Here is an 11,970-nt window from a genome sequence, read left to right on the forward strand (position 1 = left end):
GTCCCGTAGCCGGATGGTGACAAAAACTATGTCTAAAACCTTCTCCCGGGTCTAAGTTACCTCCCCCCTAATTTTCAGCCAAATCGGTCAAGGCGTTTTCATGTTATGTCGTGACAACGGAAAGCGGGTTATAATCGGGATATATGTCGGGTAATATATGTCGGGATTATAATTGTGTCAATCATATATAGGATCATATATAGGAAATAAAAATTTAATAAATATTTGTAGCTTGCTTTTTATTTGTAACAATGTGATTATTATAATAACATTATTTAATATAGATGTTATGGACCAAGTGATAAATTGGGCAGTATACATAATGCCCGGTCATTATGAAAAATGCCCAATATGCGAGTGCAATTTGATAATAATTATTCAAATAATCAAATTGACCGGGCACTATACATATTGCCCGTGACCTTTTGGGCAAAGTAATACAAACATATTTAATTTCATATTTTTTATTGTTATTGACATTTTTTTTTTTTTTGTTTTAACTTAAAATAAACTAAATTTCTAAACCACTTAAATAATCAGCCTCATGATTTGGATTAATTATGAAGGACTTCTGCCTTAAAAATCCACTAGTTTTTGCATTTAAAAGTTAAGGAGAGTCATATTAAAAATATAACATAAAATATAATTATTTTACAACATATCTTTGTTTTATAGAAATGACTTATTATTATAAAACAAAATAAACTAAAGTTTAAGTAATCAGATTCATTATTTGGCATAATTAGCATCTTCTCTAAGTAAAAGTCAAATGAAAATATTATCAATAATTAATAATTTAAATATCTTATTATTCGCCCCCAAAAATGTATGTTGCCTTCTAAATTACTAAGTCAACCACAATTAACGAGCATCTGAATAATACTATCTTAGCCACTAGTTATCTTCCAATAAACCACTCGAATACAACTCAGCATGATGGTTATTTTTTAGCATCTAAATTTGTAGCACGCATTCTAACTAAACTAAAGTAAACTTCTAAAATACTATTAAATGACATCATAAAATATATTTATTTAGCTTCTAATTTTTTTACTCAGTACGTTTAAAATATAACACATCCCATATTAATTGACCCAGCATGGAAGTAAGCATGCAACATGCAGCAAGCATGGCTTCTGTCACGGCTCCGGCGCTGCGGGGCTCCGGCGGTCCCATGCGAGCTTGTCGTCGCAGATGGTTTTCACGCTCACCACCGCAGCTTCGGCTTGCTGCCCGGCAGAGCCGGCCAGCCTCAGTCGCGGCGGCGAGCGCTTCAACTACCTGCGCCTTAGCTCGCAGGCCGCCTCGCTCCTCCGCGCCTACGCGGTTTTGAATTACACTCTAGGGGTAGGGCAGACAAGACTACGTGGAGTCGGTTTTGCAGCGATTCGTTTTCGTCACTTACTTCAATTTTTAATACAATGTTTTGAATCCAAATTAAATAATACCATAAAAAAACAAGCCAAGTAAAATGAGATAAAAAAAAACGAGGCCGAGTTAGTAAATTAGATGACAATTGTCCAATAAATAATTTTGTGCCTAGACTTATAATTTCCCATTAAAATAGAACATATAATTTGCAAAACAATAATCATAAAATATGTAGCAAGTAACAGGATTTATTTATTAGAACAACTGCCACCCTCGCACCGCGTAAAATATGCTTTATTATCAAATTGCCCAACTATCATGTAGCAATATAATAATGCCCGTACAATGTGATAAATAATGAAGTTAAGATAGTTATTAATCACTTGGCCCGATAAAGCTAGACATTATTCTTAATGCTCGGGCATTATAAATAATGCCCGAATTAATCACATGGTCCATAACATAGACACTACACTGTTACAAAATAATAAACCTATTTAAATCTATCCCACTCAAAATAATACCTAATAATACATTTATTTCACCAACACAGTAAACATAAAGCGGTATAATGCTTTAATCCTAACGGACATACGCGAGTGTTGCCCAATCATGGCTAATTTAAGTGTTGCAAGGTGAAAAAAACAAGGAACAACATAATTGCTTTATATCGACTGATCGGCCGTCTACACAGGTAATGATGGGTTTAAATAAAGCTGAGTGTACATTGTAACATGTTAATATTGTAGTAGGGTTTTTACACAGGTTTAAACAAGGTAGTAAACAATTTTGTGATTAAAAGGGTAGGTAAAAAAGTGATTGGCTAATTATATTTACGTGTTTGTAAACAGCAAAGTATCAAAATTGCGACATTTAAAGATAAGAAAACGAAATTAAGAAGACAAAGGCAGATCTATCTAATCCAAATGCTGTGAACGAGCGCACATTAACAGCCTTTCTTAATAAATATCCTATTAAACCTTGTTTGTTTCAGTTTTTTATCTGAATTAGACAAATAGGTACAAATTAAATAGATCATTGCCATCAACCAACAAATATGCGAACTTTTATAGTTATTTCTTCATAGATAAAACGATAGGTACTACCTTCAAACTAACATTCCCACTTTTTTGCAATCAAAAACATAATTTTTCCTAGAAACGTCATAAACAATAAACTTCCTTCACACATATTTTGCGTAGTAATAAATCTTCGTTGTACACCAACCTTAATATGAAGCATCGGGCGCAAGTTTTATACTATAATTTACGCTGCGTTCCTCAATCTTATTAGAATTTGATGAGCTACGGGCTAGTTACTCGTTTACAGTATAGTTCAAGTGTATTTACGATTATTTAGTTGTTTTAGACTTGAGAATAAGTTTTATGGTGTGATAGGAGGTTGCAACATATTTAACTTTTTTGTACATGTTGTGGTCTGAAAATACTACTCTGTAGTTCGCACATTTCCTTACTTTTACAGATGAAATTATATTTTATAATTTAGCTATATTTCTCGATAATATTAAAGATTATGAATAGGTGTGGTTCCGCAAAAAAAATCTTGAAAAATCTGTAAATAATATATTATACTACATAGAAGTTGTCAGATCTTTTGTAATGGTACGATGTTGACGTAAAGGCAAAAAAAATTGTTCCTGCCTCAAAAATCTCAAAAAATTTAGATATTAATTAGAAGTCTTAGTTTGGATCGTTTCTATGAAACCACTGCTATTTAGGAGATACCTGACAAAATTTTACATTCGAAAAATATGACTCCCTTCCTTACTCCTTTTACCTACCTAAGACCCCGACGATTAGGGTATATCCCCAACAAGTCTGATTTACTTAAGTGGCAGAATTTACCCGCAGCAAATTGTTACACTTACAGACGTGATAACTGCCTCTTGAGACGTCTAACTACCCTACAATGTTGTTTGTGTGTGCGTCTGTAATTAGATGACTTTCATGGAGTAAGGAACGATGAGAGATGCCATAATACAGGTAGGTCAGGCGCCTTCTTGTAGGACAAATTCGTAAGGTGAATATGACCAAAACAGGTACGAGTAAAATAATGAGGCATTCGGGTTCTTTGAGATATCTGTCAACAATTTTTGGTATTAGAAAAATGGGTCGGGGCCAGGGAAGGCGTAGGCTCATCTGCATTTTGGCGCGCTACTTTCTTAGGCGATTTTCCGTTTTGGCACCTCCGCTAGTAATTTTGTTCTCCATGATGATTTGGTATCGTGAGGTATGTGGTTGAATGTTTATGGCAAGCGGTGGATGGTTAAGTTAGGTGTTTTTTTGATAAATAGCTTCATTTTTGAAACTTGAGTTTCTTACCGACGTGAAATGAATTTTAAATGAATCCTGTTACACAATCTGTGAGGCATTTCATAATAAATACTAAAGGTTGTTCTTTACATCACTAAATCTGCTTTTGTTTTTATTAGCATTATTATAGTTCGGCCATTCAGAGAATGCGTTCCTGACACGTCGCGATTGAACTGACGACGTAACTTTGCAATGGCGTTGCAGTTACGATAAAAATATTTTTGCTGGTTGTTTACCGTTTTAACAATTGAGGAGCATTAAAACAACATTATTATATCAATAATCAATGAATGTTATAATTTTGTGCCAAACTGAGTGTCAAATAACTTGGTAAACAATATTTTTCTAAATCTATACTGCGCTATTACAAGGTTATGTCAGCGGTTTATATTTTGTAGTGCTGTGCTAAAAATAACAGGCAAGTATCGTAATCTGTTCTTATACAGTTATAATATAAAATAATACGTTTTGATTTTCTTTTTAAGAATTGGAAAATAATGGACTATAAGACTTAATTATAACGTTTATGAAATATAAAAATAAAACTATGACCAAACCGCATTTTTATACTTAGATTAAAAATGGTAACCCCAAATGGCGTTATGGGCCGCCATTTTGTGACGCTAAAACAGTCGTCCGTTGTCGTTTCGTGCGCATAGACCACGTTTTTCAAGTGTTTTCGATCTGTTTTTATTTGATTACCCGGCTTTTGTTAGACCGAGATATCAGGATTGATTCTGTTATTGATAATAATATAATTATACATGTAGGCGAAGATGATGATGAAGACACCACCTCCTCAAGCAAATCGGAGTCTGATTAATATTCTGTTCGCACATTCAATTCAATGTACTTGTAACAAAGAATAAATAAAACAATTTTATTATATGAATATTACCTTTTTTTGGTTTCCACTTAAATAACTAAAATATAAAACAAATGATTCCGCCAATTTAAAACGAAAATAATCTTAAAATAATGCGGCGGTTCATTTTGAAGGAACGGTAACGAACTCAGTGTTATGTTGTGCCCATCACTAGTCGTGACTAACTGATAGGTGTCAGGAACGCATTCTCTGAACGGCCGAAGTATAATTTTTAAATAAAATATTATTCATAAATATATTTTCAACACAATAGGATCACTATCATAAAAACCAATACCAATACACCAAGACCCTTCAAAAAAGGCATAAAATATAATACATGAAAACATTGAGTTACGCACCAATAAGTTCGGAACGATGATTTTACTAAAAACACGTTAGTTCAACCGTGACGATACTGATACCATGCCTAGCGACGCAAGTTTTGTCGATAAAGCTTGCCAACGAACAATGTGAGGACAATATTTTTTTGAAGAATTTTTTAATATGGTTTTAGAGGTGAAAATGTGGTTATTTGATGTGGAGTAGTGGCTTGAGACGTGGAAGAATGTGTTAAATATATAGTGTGTGTTTTGTGTTAAGAATGAATGTCGTTTTAAGTGGTTGAATACAGTGACTAAGTGTAAGCATAGTTGTAGTAGTTGCTGAAAACAGACCGAAGTAAAACAAAGATAACTACAGTGAAATAATAAAAACAAAGCTTTATATTTACTAAAGACAAACTCCTTAATATAACAAGGGATTTAAAAATCAAACTACTAAAAATGTCTAACAAAACCTACAACGAACTGCTGGTAGAGACATCAGAACTTATAGGCGAAGCCACTCAAGCGGATGAAGCGCTTTTTGAAGCAGGAGCCGCTGACAGAAACACTCTTCTACCAGTCTTACTAGAACTGAAAGTGAGGTACACAATGCTGCTAAGCAGGCTTGATGCAGTGTACGATCAATTGCTGCAGCCACAAAAGCGCATGATTGTCAGAAGACTGTTGGAGTCGTGTTTGGGAAGACTGATCGAGATCAAACATGATTTGGTGGAAATGCGATTGACGGATATTACTTTTGATGATGACGAGGTATGTTTTTTTAAATACAGGTTATGAAAAATTAAACGCTTTTAAAATGCTAAAACCACTAAAAAGTTGTTTAATATTAGAATGGATAAATACTAAAGTAATTAAGGACAAATAGTTCAAATGCTAACTACCTACTGATGTCCTCCTAGCCGATTATCGGCTACTGCGGCTGTTCTCATGTAACGAGATTAGCCAACTACGCAGGACATATCACGTGCACGAGCATTTTCGCAGACAAAGGTGCACTCCCTATTCCTTCACTCTCATAACCCGATGGGACGGCAATCCGACACGACCGGTAAGAGATCAGGCGCAGGACCGACATTTACGTGCTCTCCGATGCACGGGTGTATCAATCACCAGCTTCCAGGCTCCGGGCTGCTTTGTGAAAGTCTCAAAAACCCACAAAGCGATTTCGGCCCGACTCGGGAATCGAACCCGAGACCTCGTGCTCAGCAGCCGCACTTGCGACAGCTAGACCAACCAGGCAGTTACTACCTACTATGCTGCTATCTTTAATCACTTTCAGGCACTCGTGAAACTTCAAGTAACACCAAATCAAGTGGAACCATGCATACCACAATTCTTCATTCGAGAAAGGGAGGAAGAGATTGAGAGCAGACGTCAGTTTGTCCTGGATACTCTAAGAAAGCTGGGTTATGAACCTCCGAAGCCACAACCTTTGGTCCTAACGGAACAGCAGGCTGTGATTATAATACAGAGTCATGAAAGGGCTAGGCAGGGAAGATTGAGGTATGTGATGACATCGCAAGTAATAGAATCTAGATAATAATGAATAAGAAAAATACAGTAATAAATGAATCTTTATAAATAAGATTAGCCAATCCACAGTAGGATAAATAAAACATTACTTTAATTCTTGACAGAGGACAGTTCATGAAAGAAATTCGTCTTCTCAAAGAAAAAGGCAGAGATCAGAAAGGAGAGATGTCGGCAGCTGCAGCTACTGCCATTCAAAAGGTTTGGCGTGGGTTCATAGCTCGAAGAATGACCAAGCGAAGGAAAATGGAAGAACAACTATTGATTGGTATGGTACTGCCGCCCTATTCGGAGTCTGAAGCTATCAAGAAGGCTGAAGAAGTATGATTTTTGTATATTTTAAATCTAGGAGTCTTGTCAACATTAATTTCTTAAAATGTTATAAGCTAAGTAATATGACACTTCTATGACCCGAGAGATACAGGGGAAGAAGGCACGCAGGGTCACCTGATAGGACTGCCATTCGCGTGCCCTCCCTGTAGATTCTATCAACATCGAATTCCATTTGTGCGTAGCATGGAACTACTTTACTAAGCTGTAGTAAATCTCCATTTTCCGTTCATTTGATAGGTCAAAGATATCCGTAGAAAATTACAATTGGACAGAGAACAAGAGTACCAAGCGGCTCTCATCTCAATAGAAGATGATCTTCGGGCGCAACATGAAATGAAGATCAATGAACAAATTGGAGATGAGCTTAGGAGATGGATCCGAGAGTACTATGATAGAACAGGAAGGTTCCCTGAAATGCCTTCTGAGGAAAGTGGTGGAAGCAGGGCGATGTATAGCCGAACTGGTAATAAAAATATATATATTTCTTCTAAACTTATATTGGAAAGAGTGCGTTAGTGATATTTTTACAATAATGTTACTGAACGCAACTGAGTTTCTGTAGGATTTAGATAATATTAATCCCAGCATGTAACACTGTACGTGAGATAACGTTTTTTGTGTCAAAATGTAAAAATAATATTTTTCACATATGCCTGCTTTGTTGACCAAACTCTCACTATTTTCAGGAACTGGCATGGACAGTGAAATAAGCAAATCATCTCCAGTATCTTCTAAAGAATCGAAAAGAAGTAAAGAGAGTAAGGATAAGAAGAACGGTAAGAGTGAAGAGAATGGTAAAAACGGTAAAGAGGATCCAGACGATTTTGACACTTACAAATGCATCAGTTCCGCTTTCTTGAAAGATATGACTGGTGCTAATGAAGAGTAAGTATTCTTATTTTAAAAGCATGAGACTATAAACTCTCAGGATATTGAGTATGAATAGCACAATATGCAGTATGTGTATAATGTTTGAATATGCAAAGAGTGACGTATTCATTCCATGTGTTTCTTAGGTATGAAGATATCTGGAAGTTCAAAGAAGATGTAGATAATCCACATGAAAGATACTACAAAGACATGATAGAAAGAGAGAAGATGGTCAAAATAGAACAAGAAATAAGAAACATTGTTGATGAAATGATGAGGAGCGAACTGGAGTTACTACAAGCTGCTTATGACAGGGACAGGGCACAGAAGGGGAAAAAATCTAAGAAGCAACAAAAGAAGGTAGAACTCCTTATACTATAAATAATTAATAAATCAGGTAGTACTATACATAATTCTGATTTCTCACATTTTTTCAAGGCACGTCGTGGAGGCAAGAAAAGCAAAAAGAAGAAAGAAAAAGATTTAACGCCTGATAGAACAACAGAATCTCTGTTTGAAGAGCTGGTTTCCAACGGTATAATAAGACCGTATCCTCTCGTTAAAATCGATGATTATATTGGAGAAAAATGTTATGTTGGATCTGATTATCGAGAAAGTGGAATGGAAGCTACACCATGTTTAGGGGACATCAGACAATTGGTGAAGGAATATTGCATTTTGCCATTAGGTTCTGAATTGGTGAGAAATAATGCTCCTCTCGTAAGATCGGTTCTTCTCACAGGTAATTTAGTTTCTTATTCATTTACTCTGCTGCATGTAGGTATTTTCCTTTATAATTAAAATTGTTTATGATTTTATTGACTACGATTTTTGCAGGCCCAGCAAAATGCGGTAAAAAGATGTTGGTCCATTCTATATGTACTGAAGTTGGTGCAATGCTATTTGACTTAACACCAGCAAATATAGTGGGCAAGTACCCTGGCAAGTCCGGTCTGATCATGTTGATACATCTGGTGATGAAGGTGTCCAGGCTTCTGCAGCCATCAGTCATATGGATGGATGATGCTGAGAAACCTTTTGTGAAGAAGATTCCGAAAACTGACAAGACTGATCCGAAGAGGTTGAAAAAGGATTTGGTGAAAATTATCAAGGGTCTGTATGATTTATAAACAGTCTTAACTTAGAAACTCTTTGAAAGAGAACACCATAGCGAAAATTAAGAAATCCTTTCTCAAATCAATGAATTTTCTTCTGAGGACCACACCACTTCTGCATTACCGGTATTTAGAAAACATGAATCTTTGCGGGTCAACAAGTTACGACATTATCTTAGTTTATTTTATTCCAATTGTATATCAATAATATCACTACCTGTATTTCTTTTCAATTAATAAGTTTTTCTTCAAGGCATTTGCCCAGAAGACCGAGTCATATTTATTGGCACTTCAAGAGCTCCTTGGGATGCAGAACAGAAACTTCTATTTCAATGCTATCAGAAGATCATACAAGTACCAAGAGCTGATTACGGGAGTATTTCCCTGATGTGGAGAAGTAAGCTGCACAGAGCTGGTGCTTTGAATCCAAGATTGGATATATCATGCTTGTCTAGAATTTCTGACTCCTATACTCTAGGTTAGTGCGGCATAATTTATTTTTCTAATATAATTATTCTAGAAAATCTTTCAAGTATTGCATATAGGTATCTTGAGTTTATGTATGTCAATGATTTTAAATTTATTTTTGAATCCATAAAGATTTATGGCGTTTCTTGCCAAACTATAATTTGGAACTGCCTCCTACAATTTTCAACAAAAATGGCCATTATTGTGAAGATTTTTATTTCGTATACATAAGGGTGCGTCCACATCTGGCGAATGCGCCGCGAATGCGCAGCACGCGAGCCGATCGCGAGCTGTCCGCGAGCTGCGCGCGTGCATTTTTGTTCGTGCGCCGCTTCTGCGCCGCCCGCGCGCAGCTCGCGCGCGACCTAAGCGCCGCACGCGAGCGGCGCGCAGGCGGCGCGCGACGTCTGACATCTTCGATAGTACTGAGCCAATATACGGAACTGTAAGGGCGAGAACTGATTGCGCGCAGATCGCGCGCCGCTCGCGCGCCGCTCGCGCGCTCTATACGAGCCTTGCGTGAGTTGCGCTAAAGAGGCGCACCGAACTATTGCAGTGACTGCACGCGCGCAGCTCGCGGACAGCTCGCGATCGGCTCGCGTGCTGCGCATTCGCGGCGCATTCGCCAGATGTGGACGCACCCTTAAGTATATGGAAGTAAACAATGTTTATTTGTTTAGGTACCCTTCTTGAAGCCTTGGATGCAGTGCTTACAACAAAAAGACGTCTTCAGCTAAGGGTGCGAGTACTAACAGCAGCAGAAGTGGCAGTCCAGCTCAGTTCTAGAGAACCAGTGTATGCTGAACATGTAAGTCCTAACACCTTTCTTCTATCGTTTGTTTCTTGACCTGTATATATTGTATGAGCTGTATATTACTAAAGTAGAATGTAGAAAAGGAATTGACAGTGACGGATTTAAAAGGCTTTAGTTGCACTGTCATCAACTGGTTGGCGACGGTTTTATCATAACGTAATATCTAATAGTTCTCCTAACATCGAATAATAAAATAATAAAAAAAAAACATTTATCTACTATTGTATCTACCTAATTATGTAATTAAACTTCCTAGCCTTCTTTTTCTGTGCCCTAACAGGGTCCATAATATGTACCTAGCTTTAAGCCCCTTGTAACATCATTGTAACATTATGGTATGCAAGTAAATATAGTGGTGGCCTAGTGGGTAAAGGACCAACCTCTCAAGTATGAGGGCGAGGGTTCGATCCCAGGTCAGGCAAGTACCAATGCAACTTTTCTAAGTTTGTATGTACTTTCTAAGTATATCTTAGACACCATTGGCTATGTTTCGGATGGCACGTTAAACTGTAGGTCCCGGCTATCATTGAACATCCTTGGCAGTCGTTACGGGTAGTCAGAAGCCAGTAAGTCGGACACCAGTCTAACCAAGGGGTATCGGGTTGCCCGGGTAACTGGGTTGAGGAGGTCAGATAGGCAGTCGCTTCTTGTAAAGCACTGGTACTCAGCTGAATCCGTTTAGACTGGAAGCCGACCCCAACATGATTGGGAAAAGGCTCGGTGGATGGATGGTATGCAAGTAAATATGAATATGAATATCTAAGATATTATAAACAATTTGCGTACTAGTTTAAGGCCACATGTCATCTAATAAGTATTTTTTGTTATTTGATATGAATGCAGGAAGCTGCAGCAGAGTCCTGGTGGTATAAAACGCCTATGGAGAAGAGAAGACAGAAAGTTATGCAGAGATTAGAGGATGCACAGGTTGAAGCTGAAAATGGAGGCTAAGTTATTGAGAACTACTATTTAAGAATCTACAGTATGTTAAATTGTGTGTTTTATAGATAAAGACATACATATGGAAGGTATAATGAACCTAGTATAAGCGTGTATTTTATAAATATGGAATAAAACTGAGCTTTAAATTAAGCTTTTTTTCTTTCAACCTTTGAAGTTACTGCTGTCAATAATTTTTCTTCAGTTTCAACAAAATATATCCATACCATTACAACAATATACTGCATAATACTGCAAAATTCAAAATCACTTTAAACCCAAAACAACTAAGATAGAAATACTTCAAAATCCCGAACTTATGACTCAAAAGAGCATTCCGACATTTAAAGTAAGAGCGAAATATTCGGAAGGGAAAAATAAAAAAAGGTAGAATTCACTCTTTCAAACTTGTAATAGTTTGTCGGGGAAAATCTTCAAAGTAAAAAGGGGTACGATAAGAGGATGTTGGCTGAACACCTGGTGATTTCACACGGGCTTTTTCGAAGGGAATGAAAATTAGAAGCAGAGGTACCGATTGAAAAATCTTGTAGCCCAAACTGAAGGCTTGTACTCGTAAGTTGGGGATATCTGTGATTTGGCTAAAAGATTTTTAGGATTCGTTGTTACGTATTAAAATGCTTTCACTATTCTGTCTTCAAGTACTGTATGCTAACTTAAAACAATGTTTCCGAAAATATTTTGAATGGTATAGCTGTTTTCCACGGTTTCACCTACACTTGGGGAACTTATTTCGATATACAGGCAAAATAATAGCATATGATACTCGAGTATAGTATAGCTACACAACAGTGAATGAATTTTTCATATCGGTGGGGTAGTTTCCGAACATTAAGGGTACAAACAAAAAATCTCTTTAGCATTTAGCATACCCACGTTTTTTCAACCAAACATATACCCAAACATTTTTTACGAAACTTCCAAACTACACGTCAGTCACTCTAAGTTCATACCAGCAAGACTTGCC

General features: G+C 36.8%; 1 protein-coding gene across 1 annotated transcript; it reads left to right on the forward strand.

Annotated features, from left to right (window-relative positions):
• Nucleotides 1-5,354: 5,354 nt before the first annotated feature.
• On the forward strand, nucleotides 5,355-11,110 carry LOC124640292 (dynein regulatory complex protein 11). Its single transcript, XM_047178005.1, has 11 exons — nucleotides 5,355-5,666; nucleotides 6,196-6,419; nucleotides 6,554-6,767; nucleotides 7,017-7,242; nucleotides 7,466-7,664; nucleotides 7,796-8,009; nucleotides 8,088-8,391; nucleotides 8,487-8,762; nucleotides 9,018-9,242; nucleotides 9,913-10,040; nucleotides 10,890-11,110. The coding sequence occupies exons 1-11, from the start codon at nucleotides 5,355-5,357 to the stop codon at nucleotides 10,995-10,997; spliced, it is 2,430 nt and encodes an 809-aa protein (XP_047033961.1). The 3' UTR covers nucleotides 10,998-11,110.
• Nucleotides 11,111-11,970: the final 860 nt, after the last annotated feature.

Source organism: Helicoverpa zea, chromosome 20 (genome assembly GCF_022581195.2).
Source record: "Helicoverpa zea isolate HzStark_Cry1AcR chromosome 20, ilHelZeax1.1, whole genome shotgun sequence".
In the NCBI taxonomy this organism is placed as follows: domain Eukaryota; kingdom Metazoa; phylum Arthropoda; class Insecta; order Lepidoptera; family Noctuidae; genus Helicoverpa; species Helicoverpa zea.

Coding starts and splice junctions, on each gene's coding strand:
- LOC124640292 (XM_047178005.1), top strand. CDS start 5,355: ATGTCTAACAAAACCTACAACGAACTGCTGGTAGAGACATCAGAACTT. Junction 8,392..8,486: donor AAGATCGGTTCTTCTCACAG/GTAATTTAGTTT, acceptor CGATTTTTGCAG/GCCCAGCAAAATGCGGTAAA. Junction 8,763..9,017: donor TTTGGTGAAAATTATCAAGG/GTCTGTATGATT, acceptor TTTTTCTTCAAG/GCATTTGCCCAGAAGACCGA.